The following is a 23,241-nucleotide window of genomic DNA, read 5'->3' on the forward strand; positions in this document are numbered from 1 at the left end:
AATCACTCCCTATACCCTGTGAGTTAAAACCCAAAATCCACAGTATGACATTGCAAGACCCTAGATGAACTGGCCCATACCTCCCCGTCCAAACTCCTTTCCCAACACTTCCTACTTTAGGCTCTTCCCAAGACCATGTTTCATCATGTCACTTCTACATGCCCAGTATTTAACAGTGTGGCATACTGTAGTACACAATAAATGCTTGCTGAATAAATAAAAGTTACACACAATTATTAAACTATACCTTGATTGAGAAACAAAATTCTTTTCAAAAGTAGTTTCTTCATGTAAGTTTTGATTGCAGCTTGACTTGGCTTTATATAAAGTCTTATTTTGCTCACTCTCCCTGTAACAAGCATGGACTGGATTTGCGCTCTTTAACAGTGTCTTCATTTGGTCATCATTTGTACATGCTTTAGACATGACTCCATAGGACTTATAACTCTGTAACTGTCTAGAATGGCTTTTATCCTCATCTTCTGCTTTGCTACCTTGACCAATCTGATCTGCATGGAGATGTTTCCATGTATTCTGAATACTTATGTTCATAGATGAAATAGTATCCTGATAGCTTTCTCTTTGTATTTCTTCCTATAGTGTAAAAATGGCAAGAAAATAATTTCAATATAATCCATTCCCTTTATAATCCAATTTATACTTCATTTAAATAATGAAGAATGAAGAAAAAGTTTATGATTGCCAATAGAACATATATGATAAAAGGCAGTTTACATTAGGAAGAAAAGGGAGTTTATTCATTAAACAATATTGGGACAATTGGGTAGCCATCTGGTGAAAAAAATAAGTTGAATATCTCACAGCTTATACAAAAAAAAAGTCAAAATGAACCAAATATTTAAATATAAAAACAAAGTCATATATGTTCTAAAAGAAACCATTATATTTTAATATTCTCAAGGGGTATAAGACCTTTCCAAGTATTACCCAAAATTAAATAATAAAACAAAACTAATATACTCGACCACATAAAAAATTTTTTTTTTAATTCTTCTAGAGACCAAAAACGTTACTCTGGGCAGGGATCTCAGGAATAAAGAACCAGAAGCAAAACCAAATGACAATCAAAACACCCAGAAATAACATGTATAAAGCATATATCTTAAGCAACAGGATATACATATATATATTTTTTGAGACAGGGTCTTGCTCTGTTGCCCACGCTGGAGTGCAGTGGCATGATCACAGCTCACTGCAGCCTCGACTTCCTGGGCTGAAGCAATCCTCCCACCTCACCCTCCTGAGTAGCTGGGACCACAGGCATACACCACCACACCTGGCTAATTGTGTATTTTTTTGTAGACACAGGGTTTTGCCATGTTGCCCAAGCTGAAGGATAATTTTTAAAAATAACATTTATAAAAAGCTACTATAATGAAATATGAAAAAAGATCAACGATAGCATGGAAAAGCAGGCACAGAAGATGAACAGATAGTTTATAGGAAAGGAAATATTAATAGCTCTTAAACACAAGAAAAAATGTTCCATCCCACTTAAATAAATATTAAAGCTACACTGAGATATTTTTCTTCATCTATTACACTGACAAAGATCAAAACGCTGTGGGGAAACATGTACTCTTAAACATTGCTAGTGGGAGTGTAAGTTGATACAACTTCTGTGGTGAAACAATTTGACAGTATCTTTCATAATAAAAACTCTATCTAGGTATTTGAGAGGTACTATTATTTTCTCCATTTATCGATGATGAAACTAAAGCACAAAGAGATTAAATAACTTGCCTAAACTTTCCCTAAAGTTCACAGCATCCATGAATTTGGGTATCTGTGGGAGGTCCTGGAACCAATCCCCCATAGATACCAAGGGTTGACTGTACTTTAAATGGGTGAACTGTACGGTATGTGAATTATATCTCATTAAAGCTGTTACACACACACACACACACACACACACGGGTACATGTGTAGCAGGTATTTAGAGTCGTTTGCAATGGTAAAAATTTAAACATAACTTACATGTCCATCAATAAAGGACTGGTTAAATCAATTATGGCACGTCTGCAATAGTGAATACTACTCAGACAATTAAAATAATAAAATCACTATATTATACTAACTTGGACACTATGTTTTTATTTTTTAACATATATGCATATACAAAAACACAAAGCATGCATACATAGAAAAATATATTTATATAAAGAGGAAAGAAGTTATTAGATTATTACTACTTTTCTCTTTCTTGAACCCCAATTATTCAGATGTTAGATCTCTTGGCTCAATATTCCACATTTCCTGTCTTTTCAGTCATCATTTCTACTTTTTAAAAATCTTTTTTTTTGTTGTTTTATGTCAAAGCATGATTCTTCCAGTATTACTATGGAGTTTTCCATTTAAAACCATTTAAAACTTTAAAAAATAACTTGGGAAGAAAAAATTTTTTACCCTCCAACCTCTGCTGTTAAAAAATATTGGCTGGGCATGGTGGCTCACGCCTGTAATCCCAGCATTTCGGGAGGCTAAGGCAGGCAGATCACTTGAGGTCAGGCATTCAAGACCAGCCTGGCCAACATGAGGAAACCCTGTCTCTACTAAAAATACAAAGAAATTAGCCGGGTGTGGTGGCACACATCTGTAATCCCAGCTACTTGAAAGGCTGAGGCATAAGAATCACTTGAACTTGGGAGGCGGAGGTTGCAGTGAGCCCAGATCGTGCCACTGCACTCCAACCTGGGCAGCAGAGCAAGACTCTGTCTCAAAAAAAATTAACAAAAAATTTATATGTCAGTGTAGTATGGAGAAAAAAGAAAGAAATTTTAAAAATTTGAAAAAAGTTCTATATTCTTTAAAACAAAGAATCCAACCTCATTTCCTTCTCTTTCAAGCTGTTCTATTCTGTGTAGAATTTCCTTTGCTTTCCTCCAGTGCTCTTCAAGATTATTCTCCTTCACATTTATGTCCTTTAATTGCTGTGTTTCATTTTCATCAAAAGGATATTCTCCTAGACTTAAAGATAATTTCTCAGCTATGTAATATGGGAAAAAACAATGAATGAAAAGTTATTTAAACACTTCGTATATAAGGACAACCTCACAGCCCACCCTCTCCTTTCTCTAAATTTTTCCATCCAGACTATCTTAACAGCTTAATTGGTACTGAAAAGTGAGTGGAAGAGTACCTAGCAGAGGCCCAGGACTCAAACAGTCATAAATCAGACTTTACTCTTCAGAGTTACAGGAGAAAAAACATGCAAATATGTTATGCCAGACACATAAACACCCTCAGGTACATGGATACTGGTTTTAAAGTAGTCAGTTTTTTAGGCCCGGCACAGTGGCTCATACTTGTAATCCTTGCACTTTGGGACGCCAAGGCGGCGGGAGGATCACTTGAGGTCAGGAGTTCAAGGTCAGCCTGGCCAATATGGTGAAACTCCACCTCTACTAAAAAAACAAACAAACGAACAAAAATTAGCCAGGCATTGTGGCACGCACCTATATTCCCAGATACTCCGGAAGTTGAGGCACAAGAATCCCTCAAACCCAGGAGGCACAAGCTGCAGTGAACAGAGATTGAGCCACTGCACTCCAGCCCGGGCGACAGAGTGAGACTTCGTCTCAAAAAAAAGTAGTTTTTTTAAAAAAATAATGTTCATAAATTGATTTCTTCCTATAATCCTTTTTTTTTTTTAAACATACTGTGTCTGCAGTTTTTCTTCCACAAAGATCAAAATTCTTATCATGGCCACTGCCCTCTGAGCTCAAGCTACACTGGCCATCAATTCCTTAAGTGCACCAGGTTCCCTCCTATCACAGGGCCTTTGTGCCTCACTGTTGCTTATGCTTGAGACACTCGCTGATAACAAATTCCTTTCTTTTCACCTAATTAACTCTAGACATTCAGTTCTCAGCTCAAGAATCACTTCCTCCCAAAGCCTTTTCTGCTCCACGTCTAGACCAGATTCCTTTGTTATAGGCTCTTAAAGACCTGTGGTCTATCCCTGTATACTTGTTATGTCAATTTATAATAACACATAATCTCATTTTTTGAGTTACTGTCTATTTCTCTAGTTAAACTAAGCTCTGTGAATACACAGACTGTTTTTTATCACCGTATCGGTGATGTCCCTGATGCCTAGCACTCTGCCTGGCACATAACAGAAACTCAAACTTTTTTTTTTTTTTGAGACGGAGTCTTGCTCTGTCGCCCAGGCTGCAGTGCAGTGGCACGATCTCGGCTCACTGCAACCTCTGCCTCCCTGGTTCAAGTAATTCTTCTGCCTCAGCCTCCCGAGTAGCTGGGGCTACAGGCGTGCGCCACCAGGCCTGGCTAATTTTTTTTGTATTTTGAGTAGAGACAAGGTTTCACCATGTTCGCCAGGCTGGTCTTGAACTCCTGACCTCGTGATCCGCCCGCCTAGGCCTACAAAAGTGCTGGGATTACAGGCGTGAGCCACTGTGCCCAGCCCAAACATTTTTTTTTTTTTTTTTTTTTTAGACGGAGTCTTGCTCTGTCGCCCAGGCTGGAGTGCAGTGGCGCAATCTCGGCTCACTGCAAGCTCTGCCTCCCGGGTTCGCACCGTTCTCCTGCCTCAGCCTCCCGAGTAGCTGGGACTACAGGCGCCCGCCAACACGCCAGGCTAATTTTTTGTATTTTTAGTAGAGACGGGGTTTCACCGTGTTAGTCAGGATGGTCTCAATCTCCTAACCTCGTGATCCGCCCACCTCGGCCCCCCAAAGTGCTGAGATTACAGGCGTGAGCCACCGCGCCCGGCCCCAAACATTTTTAAATAAATGAATGTACTTATGATTTAACCATAAATAACCCTTAGTCCACAAATTTAATTCCTGCAAACTAAATTTGTGCACACGGCATAAAATAGTGAATTATCTATACTGCTGCTCTCTTCCACATGGGTTTGTATATGCTGAATATACCCTAGTTGTCATGTCCAAATTTTATACTCTGATTTTTTTTTTTTTTTTTTTTTTTGAGACAGGGTCTCACTCTATGACCCAGGCTGGAGGGCCAGTGGTACAAACACAGCTCACTGCAGCCTCGACCTGAGCAACTCTTGAGCTCAGATGATCCTTCTACTTCAGCTTCCCAAGTAGCTGGCAGGCATGTGCCACCATGCCCAGATAATTTTTTCTATATATATATATTTTTTAATAGAGACAGAGTTTTTCCATGTTGCCCAGGCTGGTCTTGAACTCCTGGACTCAAGCGATCTGACTGCCTTGGCCTCCCAAAGTGCTGGGATTATAGGCATGAGCCACTGTGCAGGGCCTAGTCTGCTTTTCAAATGTAAGAAGAATCTGAGAGCTATAAGGCCTTGGCTCATGAAAGCAGAAATAAATTCCCCTTTATAAACTTTGGTTGGTATGTTCTTAAAGTAATAGTACACTTACTAATTTTTTTGCAGTTGTGAAGTACAAATGTGGCAGCTTTGTTCAGTTCCTCATTCTGAGATTCAGTTAAGGCTTGAATCATGAGTGGAAGCCCATTGTTTTTAAAAAGGTCATACTGATTTTCCTCTGGAAACATAAACAAAGAGGACATGATTTTATCATAAACTATCTATATGAGGTCGTAATTCTTCCTTGTGATAATTATGAATATAGTTCAAAATTTTAAAAACAGGCCAGGAACGGTGGCTCACTCCTGTAATCCCAGCACTTTGGGAGGCTGAGATGGGTGGATCACTTGAGGTCAGGAGTTCAAGACCAGCCTAGCCAACATGGTGAAACCCAGTCTCTACAAAAAATAACAAAAATTAGCCAGGCATAGTGGCAGGCACTTGTAATCCCAACTTCTCAGGAAATTGAGGCACAAGAACTGCTTGAACCTGGGAGGTGGAGGCTGCAGTGAGCCGAGGTCACACCATTGCACTCCATTTTGGCCAACAGAGTGAGACTTTGTCTCAAAAAACAAAAACAAAAACAAAACAAAACAACAACAACAAATTTTTTAAATAGAGAAACACATAGTTTCAAAAGGATTTTTTTTTTTTGAGAGGGAATCTTGCTCTGTCACCCTGACTGGAGTGCAGTGGCACAATCTTGGCTCACTGCAGTCTCCGCCTCCCGGGTTCAAGCAATTCTCTTGCCTCAGCCTCCCGAGTAGCTGGGACTACAGGCGCGCGCCACCATGCCCAGCTATTTTTTTGTATTTTCAGTAGAGACAGGGTTTCAACATGCTCACCAAGCTGGTCTTGAACTCCTGACCTCATGATCTGCCCACCTCAGCCTCTCAAAGTGCTGGAATTACAGGTGTGAGCCACCACGTCCAGCCCCCAAAAGGATTAATATAGAAAATAATTCACTTAAGGCCGGGCTCAGTGGCTCACACCTGTAGTCCCAGTACTTTGGGAGGCCGAGGCAGGCGGATCACCTGAGGTTGGGAGTTCAAGACCAGCCTGACGAACATGGAGAAACCCCGTCTCTACTAAAAATACAAAATTAGCCGGCCATGGTGGCGCATGCCTGTAATCCCTGCTACTCGGGAGGCTGAGACAGGAGAATTGCTTGAACCTGGGAGGCGGAGGTTGCAGTGAGCCAAGATTGCACCACTGCACTCCCGCCTGGGCAACAAGAGCGAAACTCCGTCTCAAAAAAAAAAAAAAAAAGAAAAAGAAAATAATTCACTTACACAAAATACCTGTCTCATAAGTGATCTCAGAAATGCAGCCACAGAGTAGTATCATAACTCATAAGAGCCAACAAACTCACTTGGTTTGAAAAAGGGTATAATCAATCCTAAATGATACAGAGGTTAAGGGAAAGAATAGATAAACTAATGGAGGGAGTAGAAAGTAAGGGAAGGAAGAAAGAGTGGAAGAAGCAAGAGAGAGCAAAGGGAGGAGAGTGGAAAAGTGAGAGTGGAAAGAGCAGAGAGAGATTAGAGAGGGGGTAGAGAGGAAAGTGGAGAGAATTGGTAAGAAGGAGTAGATTGAACAGAGGGAGAATGGGAGGAAAGTAGAGAGGAGGAGGAAAATAAAAGGGGGAGAAGAAAGAGAAAAGAGAGAGGAGACAGTAATAGGGAGAAAAAGAAAGAATCTTTGAAAGTTTTAACAAGGAGAACAGAATCAGATTTGTGCAGCAATGTGCAGAGTGGGCTGAAAAATGAAGATAGAAGGGAAGGAGCTTTCTCCCTGTGCTGCAGTGAGAAAACCACTGCAATAATATTGGTGAAAGATGTTGTGGGTTTGAGGGCCTACTTTGGAAGAGCAGCATTGGAACTGGACAGAAAGGGATCAAGAGGGGTAAACAGAAGTAGAACTACAGGTCTTAATGACTGACTTAATACAATGAGTGAAGGAGAATTAGGAGCTGAAATGACTAGTTTGAGGTCTGAATGACTAGAAGAAAAGCAATACTTTTAAGACCTTCACACAACTGGAAGAAAAAAAAACAGAAGTATATTTCCGCTCTACTATTTTAATAACCACACTCAATAAATCCAATACTTACCACAATCCTCTGTGCAATGACCAAGAGTAAGCATGATGCTAAATTTTTCTCCTGAATCCAGACTTTCATGAAGCAGTAATGCCAGAAGTTTTGAAACAATGTGGTACTTGGAGAGTACTATCCCAAAAGTAGCTATTAGTATAAAATAGGAAAAAAAGATAGTACAAATTTAAAACTTATAAATGTATATATACTATATATTTTTCAGAGCTTATTCAGGCAGAATGTTATATATCTATATAACATTAAATATACACATATCATAACATCTAATAAATATGTGTATGTGTGAATATAAATAAAATATAAATTCATTGTAATAAGATGGTGGCTTATTACTATAACCCTCATTACTCTTTCTTCCCATACTAAAGACATATTACTAAAGCAAATTTTTTGAAGAATTTTTTTCTTAATTGTTCTGCAGAATGCCGTGACGATGAAGTAACACTAACTTCCTAAAAGCTGAGTATGCTTATTCTGCCCTTACATACCTCTTCTTATCTAGATTGGATAGTAAAGACTTTCCTACATAATCAGTTCCTGCTGTCATTTAAAATACACTATTAACTGACCACAGTTCTACTGACTTACTGCTGCAATGAAGCATATGCGAAGCTATGTTGAGATGTGACAAAAGTCAAAAAGTCCACCATTTTAAGCTATACTTCTCCAAATGTGGCTTTTAACAGAGTTCATCCAGAGTCTAACAATACTAATATCAACAAAAAAGTTGTGAATTCCTCAAGGGACTACATATTAATCATTTTTCTACTTGTAAAGCTCCGCATATAGCAGGTCCTCAATAACCACTTTTTAAAAAACCATCTATTTTTTGCCCCCTAGTTGTTTGTGAATAAGAATAGAGTTTCTTACTCTTCAGTGTTTGCACATGTGAGAAGCAGCAGCCATGAGTTCAAGTCTGGTTCTGCCACTCACTAGTAATGCTGTGTTGGGTAAATCTGACCTCATACTTAGCAGAAAGAGATGTATTCTTTACATAAATTGGGTTTTCCATTCTTAATCTCAAAAATATCCCTTGGTTTCTCATCTGAAATTTTAATTTTTTTTTTTTTTTTTTTTGAGAGATGGAGTCTCAATATGTTGACCAAGCTGGTCTCAAACTCCTGGCCTCAAGCAATCCTCCCATCTTGGCCTTCCAAAGTGCTGGGATTACAGGTGTGAGCCACCACACACAGCCTGAAATTTTTAATTTAATGCTGCCTTTTTTTCCAGACGGAGTTTTGCACTTGTCACCCAGGCTGGAGTGCAGTGGCGTGATCTCAGCTCCCTCACTGCAACCTCCACCTCCCAGGTTCAAGCGATTCTCTTGTCTTGGCCTCCTGAGTAGCTGGAATTACAGGCACCCGCCACCACGTTTGGCTAATTTTTGTATTTTTAGTAGAGACTAGGTTTCACCATGTTGGCCAGGCTGGTCTTGAACTCCTGACCTCAGGTGATCTGCCCGCCTCGGCCTCCCAAAGTGCTGGGATTACAGGCGTGAGCCACTGCGTCAGGCCATGTTGGATACTTTCTAACACTTCCTTCCACTTGTGAGAAACTGTTAGTCTAAACCATGTTACTATTCAATCTACTATTTCAACACTCTTCATGCTATATTCAAACAAAATTCAATTTCAAAAAAACTAGTAAGCACTGTCACTCACGATTATCGGCAATGCATGCATCCACAGTCTTTGTCACAACCACTGCAAGTTTAGCACTGGAAAGAGTCTCATGTGAATCAGATTCCAGTTGCATGAGAACTTGAGACAATATATCCAGTCCACCCACAGATACGAAGTATTTCTGAACATATGCTTAAAGAATAAAGTAGCAAAACTATTAATATTTCAAACAAGACAGCTGAATGGTTTTATTCAATAAATTTGCATTAAATATAACATTGACCTTTTCAAATACTTTCTAAAAATCCCAAAATTAAAGAATTAAAAATCCAATCTTTACCTGTGCTATACATAATCATAAAATAGATTACTTATTTATGTAAGTATCTTACTTTGACATAGTAAAACTACAGTATTTCTTGTGTATTAGAAATCTTTTTTGTTTCATTTAGTAAGAACTGCTCTATTTTGTAAGAATGGCATTATTAAGCTGTCCTTTAGGCCGAGCATGGTGGCTCATGCCTGTAATCCCAGCACTTTGGGAGGCCGAGATAGGCAGATTGCTTGAGTCAGGAGTTCAAGACCAGCCTGGCCAACATGCTGAAACCCCATCTCTACTAAAAATAAAAATAATAAGCTGGGTGTGGTTGTGCACGCCTATAATCTCAGTTAGTCAGGTGGTGAGGCAGGAGGACCACTTGAACCTGGGAGGCGGAGGTTGCAATGAGCTGAGCTCACACTACTATACTCCAGCCTGGGTGACAGAGTAAGACTCTGTCTCAAAAAACAAACAAAAACAAAACAAAAAACCAAAAAAAAAAAACCTAACCCTCAACATTATTAAACAAGTCTTTCAATAGAGTTATAAAGAATATATTCATTCATTTATCTTGGTATTCGGCAAGCTGCCTATTTTCTGCAATCCAACATAACTAATTCCTCAGATTGACTCTTCAAGATGCAAAGTAATTTAACTGTTCTAAAAGAGCATACATCTCATCCGTCATATTTACACCTAATTCTTTTACTTCTTGGAGCATAAAATTATAACAGATCCCTGAGAGTCATAACTATTCCAAGCAAAGATTCAAGGACTGGTATCTATTTTTTTAAGTCTGAAGTCTTTTGTTCCCTAGTTGAAAATAATTCTGGGCCGAGCACCGTGGCTCATGCCTTTAATGAGTACAGGCTTGCACCACCATGCCCAGCTAGAAATTTTTGTATTTTTGGTAGAGACAGGGTTTGACCATGTTCCCTAGGCTGGTCTCAAACTCCTGAACTAAAGCAACCTGCCTGCCTCGGCCTCTCAAAGTGTTGGGATTACAGGCGTTGAGCCATGGTGCCCAGCCCAGAAACATTATTTAAGGGCAGGCAAACATTTTCAATATTATGGTAGCTTCAAAATAGACTTCTTTCCTAGAAAGTATTTTCATTTTTTAAAAATCTTCAAAAAAGAGGCTGGGTGTGGTAGTAGCTCATGGCTGTAATCCTAGCATTTTTGAGAGGCTGAGGCAGGAGGATTGCTTGAATTCAGAAGTTCAATATCAGCCTGGGCAACATAGGGAGACCCCATCTCTACAAAATTAAAAAAAAAATTGAAAATTAGCCAGGCTCAGTAGTGTGTGCCTGTAGTCCCAGCACCTCAGGAGGCTAAGGCAGGGGGGTCGCTTAGGCCCTGAAGTTTGAGGCTGCAGTGACTCATGATTGTGCCACTGTATTCTAGCTGGGGTGACAGAGTGAGTGAGACTCTAGCTCAAAAAAAAAAAAAAAAGCACTTGTTAATGCATTGATGAAAATGGCAGTGTGTTACCACAGATTCTTAGTTATAGCCTAAGTGACAAAAACTCAGGCATATAGGCAGAAGAACATCCTAGACCACATTTATTGTACACTGAATATTTCAGATTTCCTCTGATCTGTAGTTTACTGAGGGTAATGACATCCTATAACTATCACTCATTAAAGCTGGCTTTTAGAGATAAAGGGACTGTCAGGGTATCATGGAAATAGATTCCAATTTTTTTTGAATTCTAGAGATATATCCTTTGCATGTGACATATGAGTATTTGTTTCAAACACTTGAATATAGATATACATCAGCAATGTGTGAAAGTTCTAGTTGTTCCACATCCTTGCCAATATTTAGCATGATCACTTTTTATTTTTAACATGCTAGTGGGTGTGTAGTAGTATCTCCATGGGATTTTAATTTGGATTTATCTGATAACTAATTATTTCTTGAGCATTTTTTTTTCCTGAGACAAAGTCTTGTTCTGGCTCTGTCACCCAGGCTGGAGTGCAGTAGCGTGATCGTAGCTTACTGTAAGCTTGAACTCCTGGACTCAAGTGATTCTCTCACCTCAGCTTCCTGAGTAACTAGGACTAAAACAGGTGCATGCCACCATATTTGGCTAATTTTTAGAATTTTCTTGTAGAGACAAGGTCTCACTACATTGCCCAGTCTGGTCTCAAACTCCTGGGCTCAAGCGATTCTCCCTCCTTGGCCTTCCAAAGCACTGGGATTACAGGCATAAGCCACCATGCCCAGCCAATCTTAAACATCTTTTCAAGTGCTTATTTAATATTCATATCTTCTTTGGCGAAGTATCTGTTCAAATCTTTTGCCCATTTTTTTAATCATCAAGTTGCTTTTGTCTTCTTATTGATTTATAAGAGCTGTTTACAAATTTCTGGGTACAAATTCTTTTTTTTTTGAGACAGAGTCTCTCTCTGTCACCCAGGCTGGAGTGCAGTGGCGCAGTCTTGGCTCACTGCAAGCTCCACCTCCTGGGTTCACGCCATTCTCCTGCCTCAGCCTCCTGAGTAGCTGGGACTACAGGCGCCCACCACCACGCCCGGCTAATTTTTCTGTATTTTTAGTAGAGACGGGGTTTCACCGTGTTAGCCAGGATGGTCTCAATCTCCTGACCTCGTGATCCGCCTGTCTCGGCCTCCCAAAGTGCTGGCATTACAGGCGTGAGCCACCGTGCCCGGCCCAAATTCTTAATCAGATAAATGTTTCTCAAATATTTTCTCTCTGTCTAGCTTACCTTTCATCCTTATAGCAAGCTCTTCTGATGAGCAAAATTATTTCAATGAAGTCCGATTTATCATTTTTTCTTTAGTTATTTATGCTTTTTGTGTCCTTAGAAACCTTTGCCTACCCCCAAGGTGTGAGAATTTTCTGCTTTTGTCGACGTTTTATATTTTTCACTCTTTAAGTCTATGAACCATTTCAAGTTAGTTTTTATATACTGTATAAGGGTTCAGATTCATATTTTGCATATAGATATCCACTTTTTCTAGCATTATTTGTTGAAAATATCTTTTCCTCCACAGAATTACAATGGCATCTTTGTAGACAATCAACAACGATATATGTATGAGTCTATTTCTGGGCTCTCACTTTTGTTTCCTTAATCTGTAAGTCTACAAGGCCAGGTGCGGTGGCTCATGCCTGTAACCCCAGCACTTTGGGAGGCCAAGGCGGGAGGATCACTTGAGATTAGGAGTTCAAGACCAGCCTGGCCAACATGGTGAAACCCCACCTCTACTAAAAATACAAAAATTAGCCAGGCTTGGTGGCGGGCGCCTGTAATCCCCGCTACTCAGGAGGCTGAGACAGAAGAATCACTTGAACCTGGGGGGTGGAAGTTGCAGTGAGTCGAGACCGTACCATGCACTCCAGCCTGGGCAACTAGAGTGAAATTCTGTCTCAAAAAAAAAAAAAAAAAAAGAATCTGTAAGTCTATACCTACACCAATGCCACACTTTCTTGATTTCTGTATAAGTATTAAAATCAGGCAACATAGTCCTATGGTTTTATCCTTTTTTCCCCAAAAGTTTCAACTATCCTAGGCCCTTTGCATTCCATGTAAGTTTTAGAATCAGCCTGTTAATTTCTAGAGAAAAATCTGCTGGGATTTTGCTTGGAAATTCCATGAATCTAAAGATGAATTTGAAAGTGATGTTCTTACAGTGTTGAGTCTTACAATCCAGAGTATTATATATCTTTTTTATTTTTGTTACTGTGTGTGTGTGTGGCGGGGGTGTGTGTTACAGGATCTCCCTGTTACCCAGGCTGGAGTGCAATAGCACAATCATAACTCACTGCAGCCTTGACCTCCCAGGCTCAAGCAATCCTCCCAAGTAGCTCAGACTACAGGTGTGAACCATTACACCTGGCTAGTTTTTAAAATTTTTTGTAGATACAGGTTCTTTCTATGTTGCCCAGGCTGGTCTTGAACTCCTAGATTCAAGTGGTCCTCCTGCCTCGGCCTCCCAAAGTGCTGGGATTATAGGCATGAGGCACTACACCTAGCCTCTTGTCTTTTTTCCAGTCTCAAGGGGAAAACATTAAGTCTTTCACCGTTCAGTGTGTTACTTGTAGTATTTTGTAGAGGCCCTTTATCATGTTAAGGAAGTTTCCTTCTGTTCCTAGTTTACCATGAGTTTACAGATGTACGTTGAATTATGTCAAATGCTTTTCCTGCATCTATCAAAATTATCATATTGTTCTTCTTTTCTAGACTGTAAATATGATGAATTTTCTAATGTTAAACCAGTCTTGCATTCCTGGGATACATGCCACTTGGTCGTAATATATTATCTTTTCTATATATTGCTAAATTAGATTTGTTAATATTTTGTTAAGGATTTTTACATCTATGTTCATAGAGCTATTAGCCAACAGTTTCTCGTAATGTTGTTTCTGGGTTCTGATATTGGTGTAATGCTGGCCTTATATGTTGGGAAGTGTTTCTCTCACTTCTTTTTCCTGGAATAATGTATGTGAAATTATTTGTTTGTTTCCTGAAATGTTTGGCAGAATTCGCCAATGTAACCATTAAGGCCTGGAATTTCCTAAGCTAAGGTTTTGTTTTGCGTTTTGTTGTTGTTGTTGTTGTTGTTGTTTTTTTTTTAGAGGTGGGTTCTTGCTATGTTGCCCAGGCTTCAGTGGCTATTCTCAGGTATGATAATAGCACACTATACTCTTGAACTTCTAGGCTCAAGTGATCCTCCCACCTCAGTCTCCCAATAGCTGGGACTATAGGCATGCGCCACCATGCCCAGCTTGTGTTAAGGTTTTAAACTACAAATTTGACTTCTTTAACAGATATAGGAATATTCAGGTTACTATTTCTTCTTGGGTGAGCTTTGTTTGGTAGTTTGTATCTTTCAAAGAATCTGTCCAACTCATCTAAGTTGTTAAATGTCATGACATAAAGCTGTTTCTACTATTCTTTTATTACTCTTTTAATATCTGTTAAGATCTATAGTGATGTCACCTTTCATTCCTGGCACAGGTAATCTGAGCTTTCTCTCATTACTTTGTGATCAGTCTGGCTAGAGGATCACTTTTATTGATTTTTTCAAAGAATTAGCTCATGTTTCAATTATTTTTCTCTGTTTCATGATTTCTAATCTTCTCTTCATTATTTCCTTTGTTATGCTTATTTTAACTTACTTGGTTTGCTAATTTCTTAGGTAGAAGCTAATATATTTTTTTTGAGACAGAGTCTCTCTCTGTTGCTCAAGCTGGAGTGCAGTGGTATGATCTTGGCTCACTGCAACCTCTGCCTCCCAGGTTCAAGTGATTCTCCTGCCTCAGCCACCCGAGTAGCCGGGATTACATGTGCACACCACCACACCAGGCTAATTTTTTTGTATTTTTAGTAGAGACAAGGTTTCTTCATGTTGGCCAGGCTGGTCTGGAACTCCTGACCTCAAGTGATCCTCCACCTCTGACTCCCAAAGTGCTGGGATTACAGGTGTGAGCCACCACACCCAGCCAGAAGCTAGTATAATTGACTTGAGACCCTTCTTCTTTTCTTATACAAGCCTTAATACTATAAATTTCCCTCTAAACACTGTTTTGCAGCATCCCACATATTTCTTTTAATTTTTAATTTTTTATTTTTTTGAGATGGAGTCTCACTCTGTCACCCAGGCTGGAGTGCAGTGGCGTGATCTCAGCCTCTGCAGGTTCAAGAGATTCTCCTGCCTCCACCTCCTGCGTAGCTGGGATTACGGGTGCCCAGCTAATTTTTGTATTTTCAGTAGAGACAAGGTTTCACATGTTGGTCAGGCTGGTCTCAAACTCCTGACCTCAAGTGATCCACCCACCTCAGCCTCCCAAAGTGCTGGGATTACAGGTGTGACCCACTGCGTCTGGCTTTTTTTTTTTTTTTTTTGAGACAAAGTCTCATTCTGTTGCCCAGGATGGAGTGCAATGGTATGATCTTGGCTCACTGCAACTTCCGTCTCCTGGGCTCACATGATTCTCCTGCCTCAGCCTCCCAAGTAGCTCGGATTATAGGTGTCTGCCACCATGCCCAGCTAATTGTTGCCACCATGCCCAGCTAATTTCTGTATTTTTAGTAGAGATGGGGTTTTACCATGTTGGTCAGGCTGGACTTGACCTCCTAACCTCAAGTGATCCGCCTGCCTCAGCCTTCCAAAGTGCTGGGATTATAGGTGTGAGCCACCATGCCCGGCCTAATGTTGTATTCTCATTATCATTCAGTTAGAAACATTTTATAATTTTCCTTATGATTTATGCATTGACTCACAGATTTTAGTACTAAGTTGTTTAATTACCAGATATTTGGGGCTTTTCTAGATGTTTTGTTTTTATTCATTTCTAATTTAATTACCTTGTGATCAGAGAACACACTCTATGGGTTTTTAGTCTTGCTATCTGGTTTCTCCGTTTTATGAGAGTATCTGGGGAGATTAAAAAAAATGATGCTGCTACCACCATCTTCCCAATATCCTCCTAAATATGTCTACTTTTAAGATTTTCTTATCTTTAAGAGTCTAAATACATCCAAAATAACCCAAATTACAAGAATTCAATTGATTCAATAATAAATTCAATAGTTTTTATTATGCTTTGAAATATGTTTCTTCAACTATGACCTAGAAAATAACGAACACTTACTGTTATTTGCAAGAGTGAGTCCAATAAATGAGCAAATAGGGCGAATTATCTCAGGTGTCATGCAATTTTTTAGCCATTCATTAGCATGTGGAAAAAGGGAACAGCAAAACATTTGATTCTCATCTGAAAGAAGACAAAGTCAATCATGATGTAATATGACAATTGGAAAATATCAGTTTTCATTTGTTTTTATCTTTATTTTTATATTTAAACATGACAGATAATTACCATTTTGAGGATTGTTGACACAGACACACAGAGTACTACACACTGAAGACCACAACTGATAACTCTGGAAAACATTTTTATCTGACAAATCCAACTCATGTTTTGAAATAACTGTCCTATTAGGTTAAAAAGAAAAGAAAGTAAATTAATACAAATGTGTTAAGGTCCTAAGTAATGAATAATTAACAAAAAGAAATTTGTATTTGTTTACCTGAATAACCGTGACAGAACTGTAATACAACCTGTTTCTCTCACGAGTGTTTGTCCGGTCCCTTAAAAAAATAGCCATATAAAAATATGAGTTTTATTTACAGATAGTCTTGCAGAAATGAAGAACAGTTAAGTTTTATTTTAATAAATAACTTTTAAACAACTTTAAAGTATTACAAAGTATAACATAGAATTACGGTGGATAAAAATCTGTAATCAAGATTATTATGAAAAATATGTCACTACTGCTTAGAGACTAATTGCATTCAAATTTCCTCTAAAAATTACAAAACTCTTACTTTGCAACATGGTTCTGTGTTGCAGTATCAAGATAAGTTCCAAAGTGGAAAAATAAATAAATTCAACCTTTTCTAGTTTTTCCAAAATAAAACAAAATCTAGAAACATTTTTAATTAAGTGCACGCCAGCAAGAAGGCACCTCCTCAGGCCTCTCTGGCAAGAGGCTTAGCTGAATTACCTGAGCCTGCTCAGACTACCATTGTGCCTGGGTCTGTGACCCTCCCCATGGAAACAATAATAGCAGAGGACTAGAGGGGTGAGAGACCAGCCACTGCTAGCAGAAGAAGGTGAGGCTTCACTCCTCCCCTTCAAAGGATACAACCTGATGCCTAGCTTCCCTGAGGCTGCCCCACCCCCACCCAACACCCTGGGGGTTTGGGCCTTGAGCCCTACAACCACCCAGACTTCCCCCTCTATTGATGCCCACATTTCCCCTCTAGCAGGAAGGGTGGCATGAGAGAGTCTGCTCGTACTGAATATGGTCGTTGTGCTGGGACCTGAGTGACATGGGGAAGGGGTTACACAGTCTTGGCCTCCTCAAGTGCTGGGGTTACAGATGTGACTTACTGTGCCTACCTAGAAGCATTTATTTTTTTTGAGGCAGGGTCTCGCTCTGTCACTCAGGCTGGAGTGCAGTGGCTTGATCACAGCTCACTGCAGCCTCAACCTCCAGAGCTCACTCAATTCTCCCACCTCAGCCTCCCAAGTAGCTGGTAGTACAGGTGTGTGTCACCACAACCAGTTAATTTTTCTTTTTCTTTCTTTTTTTTTATTTCTTTGTAGAGAGACAAGGTCTCACTATGTTACCGAGGCTGGTTTCAAACTCCTGGGCTTAAGGGATCCTCCCAAATTGGCCTCCCAAAATGCTGGGATTACACGGATGATCCACCACCTCTGGCCTAGAAACATTTTAAATGCTTACAGAATTTCTAACAGTTTGAAGAATTAAAATTTTAAAGAGTTAAAAAATAACTGAGCAGTAAGTATACGGGAACATTCTATATTACCTTTGCAACTTTTCTGTAAATCTAAAATTATTCCAAAATAAAAAGCATTGCTGGCTTACACCGTAAACACTGTAACTAAATGGTCAATTCAGCAGAAGATCAACTAAACTAATTCATTAAATGCCTCTCTTTTTTCTTTAAACCTGTTACCTTTCAACGCTAAGCACTATGAATTATTTATTAAAGTTAATAAGTATTGAATGATCAAATACATGCTAATAACCCACTTTTCTTTAAACTAGTATTCCTCAGAGGTGAGGTTAAAAAAAGACACTGGGCCAGGAGCAGTGGCTCATGCCTGTAATCCCAGCACTATTTGAGACCAGCCTAGCCAACATGGTGAAACCCCTGTCTCTACTAAAAATCCAAAAATTAGCTGGGCATGATAGCATGTGCCTGTAATCCCAGCTACTCAGTAGGCTGAGGCAGGAGAATCACTTGAACCAGGTGGTAGAGGTTGCAGTAAGCCGAGATCATGCCACTGCACTCCACCTTGGGTGCCAGAGCGAGACTCTGTCTCCAAAAACACAAAAAAACAAAACTGATATAAGAACTCAAATAAAAAATTAATAATGGATATTCCAATTGATTAAAGTGTTTTCAAATAGTCATAAGAGAATGTACTTACTATTATTTGAAACCAGAACCAAAATAACATAAACAGACATTCTTCTCAAATTTATGTTTGAATCGTTAGATAAGAACCAAGTTAAGTCTTCAAACAACTCTGAAGTACACAAAGTCTGCTGACAGTAGACTGAAATATAAAATATAATTTTAATTTCAATGCATTGTCACAAACATGCTTTAAAATATGCTGAACAAAATTAAAAATTGCCTAACTGGGGATGGTTCTTAACCAAATCTCATTTAATTGATATTTATTAGTCATACAACAAAATTTCTGACAAACTGATACGTGCTTACTCAGTTAGCAGACCAAAGAAGCAGAATATTAATCAAAAGTACTTAATCTAGGCTCCAAAACACATACTGAAATCCCCTAGAATTTACAATAAAAAACTTATCTGAATAAAAAATTAAATAAAATTTAGCAAAAAAAAACACTTTAAAGGATGAGTAACAAAACATAGCAAGAAAAACAATTCAAGAAAATTCAGAAACCTACTTTAGAAAACAGAGGGACAAACAATATTTGTGCTATGTTCTAAGACTTTCCTAGAAATAAAAATCTTTTCAAAAATCATACTACCTGATAGTTTTTTTGTGTGTGTGATAATGCAACAAGCAGAATTTTACAAAAATAATATAGACATAAAGATACAATCAACATTTCATCCAGTTCCTAGAACCAGCCATTAGACCCTATCTCAAAGGCAAGGACTAAGCCAGGCACAGAAAGCCAAACATCATGTTCTCACTTATTTGTGGGATCTAAAAATCAAAACAATTGAACTCATGGAGATAGATGATTACCCGAGGCTGGGAAGGGTAGTGGGAAGTGGAGGGTATGGTACCAAAAAAAAAAAAAAAAAAAAAAAAGAAAGAATGACTAAGACTTACTATTTGATAGCATAACAAAGTAACCATAGTCAATAATAATTTAATTGCACACTTTAACTGAAGAGTATAATTGGATTGTTTGTGTAACACAATGAATAAATGCTTCAGTGGATGGAAACCCCATTCTCCATGACGTGATTATGCACTGCATGTCTGTATCAAAACATCTCATGTACCCTATAAATATATACACCTATCATATAGCCACAAAAATTAAAAATAAATTTAAAAAAAATTCAGGGACTATATCTTACTTATCCCTGTATCCCCAATGCCTTGCACAGATTGGTTCCTAAAAGGTGATTTTTTTTTTTTTTTTTGAGACAGGGTCTTACGCTGTGGTCTGTCACCCAGGTTAGAGTGCAGTGGCATAATCTCGGCTCACTGCCACCTCCACCTCCCAGGCTCAAGCAATCTCCCACCTCGGCCTCCCAAGTAGCTGGGACCACAGGTGCACACTACCATGCCCGGCTGATTATTTGTATTTTTGGTAGAGATGGGGTATCACCATGTTGTCCAGACTGGTCTCAAACTCCTGAGGTCAAGTGATCCACCTGCCTCAGCCTCCCAAAGTGCTGGGATTATAGGCGTGAGCCACCATGCCTGGCTGATGAAGAAATATTTAATAAATAAAAATATAAGAATATAAAGTTGGTCTGACAAAACAATGGTTTATATTCAACCTCATTTTAGATATACTGCAGAAAAGTGTTCTTGCCAATGTGAATTTCTATACCCAAAGTATATTTACCCACACATGACATGGTTGTGGGTTATCTTCATCCTTTGATCTGGAAAGAAGATGAAAGAGAAAGGAAAAGACAGGGAAAAGGGAAGGGAAGGAAAAAGGGAAGGGAAGGAAAAAGGGGAGGGGGGCAAAGGAGAAAGGGGAGAGGAGGGGAGGAGAAGGGAAAGGAGGGAGGGGAATGGAAGGGAAAAGAAAGAAAGAGAAAGAACAAAGGAAAGGAAAGGAAGGAAAGAGAGAGAAAGAGAGAAAGGAAGGGGGGGAAGGAGGGTAGATAAAATTATTCAAACATGTAAAAAAAGGAAAGGAAATTAACTATAAAATTAGTTTTGAGTATACTGTTAAAATATAGCACAATGCTTAAAGTATAATGAAATAAAGTTTTATATTTTACCATTTTTTTCTGCAATAGCTCCTAATGTATATAAGGCTGCTTCTTTTACCATGCTATGTTCACTTGACTTTGCAAGATTTTTTACAAACATCAAACCACCAATTTCCCGAAAATAAACACTTGCATTACCTGTAGGATGTGCAGAAAAAAACAAAATAGAAATGATATTTATTTTCATTATATTTTCAGGGATAAAATAAATCACATGAAGACAGTAACATGATATGTAGAATAACTGAATGGAAGATAAAGAACTATGCTTATTTGATATATCAGAGTACTAAAGAACTAGAATCACAGATAAAAATTCACTATTATATCTTACTGTTTTGTTGACAAATTGAATGAATAGTGACCAAAGCTTCCTTTTGTGAAAAAGCGTTGTCCATTTGATACTTTAGACACTCCAATAATAAGTTCAGGTCAGTCTTCATTTCTAAAGAACAAAAATGTCATTATTTTAAATCAAAAGGTTTATTTCAAAAACTAACCATTCAAATTTCACTTACTAAATACATATCTTTGGAATGGTCAACTTTTAAAGTAATAGGTATGTATTACTTTTATAATCCAACAACCATGTATTTTTTTTAAAAATGTTCTTAAATAAAAGAACTTAAAATGAACATCTTATAGTTCTTTGAGTTTCCCTTTTTATAAATATAGGAATAGAAAGTCCAAATATTATTCTCTTTAAGCTACACTGGTTTAAATATCTGTCATTTAGAAAAAAAAGTGGATAAAAATTAAAATACAACATATGAGAATTTGTGGGATGCTACGAAAACAGTATTTAAGATGAAAGGTCTCAGATCAACGACGTCAGCTCCCACCTTAGGAAATTAGAAAAAGAACAAATTAAACCCAATATAGGTACAAGAAAGGAAATTATAAAGATCTAAGCTGAAACCAGTGAAACAGAAAACAAATACAGAGAAAGTTCTTTGAGAAGAGCAACAAAACTGATAAACTTCTAGCCAGATGAATTAGGAAAAAAGGAGTAAAGACACAAATTACCAACATCAGAAATGAGAGAGATGGCATTACCACATTCCACAGATATCCAGAAGATATTAAGGGAGTACTACATACAATTTCATACCTATAGATTCAACAGCTTAGGTGAAATGACATCACCAAAACTCACCCAAGAAGAAAAAGACAACTTGAATAGTCCTATATCTATGAAAGAAGTTGAATTAAGAGTTAAAAACTTTTCCTCAAAGAAAACTCTAGGTTCAGATGGTTTCATTTGTAAATTCTACCAAACATTTAAGGAGGGAATAATATAAATTCTACTCATTTTTTTCCAAAAGTTTAAGAGAAGGAATACTTCCCAACCTATTCTATGAGGCTGGTATTACCTTTATACCAAAACGGAAGCCATTAGCAACAAAACTACAGACCAGTCTCCCTCATGAACATACATGCAAAAAGTCTAAACAATTTTAGCAAATTGAATCCAACAATATATTAAAATAAAAATACATCACGACTAAGTGGGTTTATCCCAGAAATACAAGGTTGATTTATGATTTGAAAAAAATCAATGTAACAAAACTTAAACAGGAAAACCTTTTGGTCATCTCAATAGATGTAAAAACAGCATCTGATAAAATCCAACATGCATCCCTGATTAAAGAAAAATATTCCGCAAATTTGGAATAGAAAGGAACTTCCTCAATCTGGCAAAGTGCATCTACAGTTGAAAACCCTACAGCAAACATCATACTTAACAGGGAAAGACTGAATATCTTCTCTCTAAAACCAGATATAAGACAGAGATGTTTGCTCGTATCACCACTCCTATATAATATTGTCCCGAAGAGTCTAGCCAGTGCCGTCAGGTAGGAAAAAAGAAATAAAAGGCACCCAAATTGGCAAGCAAGTATTTGAATTTGCATACAACATGATCTTCTACATAATTGGATGGAATCTACAGAAAGCTACTAGAATAAGTGAACTAAGTTTTCCAGATAACTCTTTAATACATGAAAATAGATTGTACAGTCAAGTGTTGCTTAATGATGGGGATACATTCTAAGAAATGCATCATTAGTTGATTTCATCATTGTATTAACATCATAGACTTTACTTACACAAACCTAGATGGTAGAGCTTATTACACATCTAGGTTGTATGGATAGCTATTGCTCCTAGGCTATAAACCTACGCAGCATGTTACTGTATTGAATAATATAGTCAATTGTAATATAATGGCAAATTTTTGAATATCTAAACACATCTAAACATAGAAAAGCTATAATACAGATTTTTTTTAAAAGGTATATCCAGAAGCTGCTATGGGTGCATCAGCGAGTGAGTGGTGAGTGAATGTGAAGGCCTAGGACGTTATTGTACACTACTGTAGACTTTATACTACTCAATTTATTTTTAAAATTTTCTTTTAAAAATTTTATTTCATAAAATTTTCTTTTTAAAATTTTATTTTGTTTTATAAAATTTTATTTTATTTTTAAAATTTTATTTTATTTTTAAAATTTTGTTTTATTTTATAAAATTTTATTTTAAAAATTTTATTTTATTTTTAAAATTATATTTTATTTTATAAAATTTTATTTTATTTTATTTTGCACTCCAGCCTGGGCAATAAGAGCAAGACTCTGTCTCAAAAAAACAAAACAAAAAAAACATTTAGAGTTCTGAAAGATATAGGATGAAGGATGGATATAATACAGAGGAGCACACTAAGAGAAATTAAGATGTATCATCAATCAATACAGTACTTAGTCTCACTCTTTGTTTTGTGGTTTGGTTTTTTTTTTTTTTTTTTGAGATGGAGTCTCG

General features: G+C 37.8%; 1 protein-coding gene across 7 annotated transcripts in view; it reads right to left on the minus strand.

Annotated features, from left to right (window-relative positions):
- TERB1 (telomere repeat binding bouquet formation protein 1) overlaps positions 1-23,241 on the minus strand; it is a 45,762-nt gene that overhangs the window by 14,106 nt on the left and 8,415 nt on the right. For all 7 annotated transcript variants that reach the window (XM_054453806.2, XM_054453804.2, XM_054453801.2 and 4 more), the window contains 11 exons: positions 20,759-20,869; positions 20,434-20,562; positions 18,399-18,527; positions 16,465-16,525; positions 16,254-16,369; positions 16,026-16,148; positions 9,122-9,274; positions 7,455-7,586; positions 5,394-5,519; positions 2,847-3,007; positions 248-594 (listed from right to left, as the gene is read on the minus strand). In XM_054453806.2, coding sequence (XP_054309781.1) covers positions 248-594; positions 2,847-3,007; positions 5,394-5,519; positions 7,455-7,586; positions 9,122-9,274; positions 16,026-16,148; positions 16,254-16,369; positions 16,465-16,525; positions 18,399-18,527; positions 20,434-20,562; positions 20,759-20,869 — 1,588 coding nt within the window. The remainder of the gene's footprint in view (positions 1-247; positions 595-2,846; positions 3,008-5,393; positions 5,520-7,454; positions 7,587-9,121; positions 9,275-16,025; positions 16,149-16,253; positions 16,370-16,464; positions 16,526-18,398; positions 18,528-20,433; positions 20,563-20,758; positions 20,870-23,241) is intronic.

Source organism: Pongo pygmaeus, chromosome 18 (genome assembly GCF_028885625.2).
Source record: "Pongo pygmaeus isolate AG05252 chromosome 18, NHGRI_mPonPyg2-v2.0_pri, whole genome shotgun sequence".
Lineage (NCBI taxonomy): Eukaryota > Metazoa > Chordata > Mammalia > Primates > Hominidae > Pongo > Pongo pygmaeus.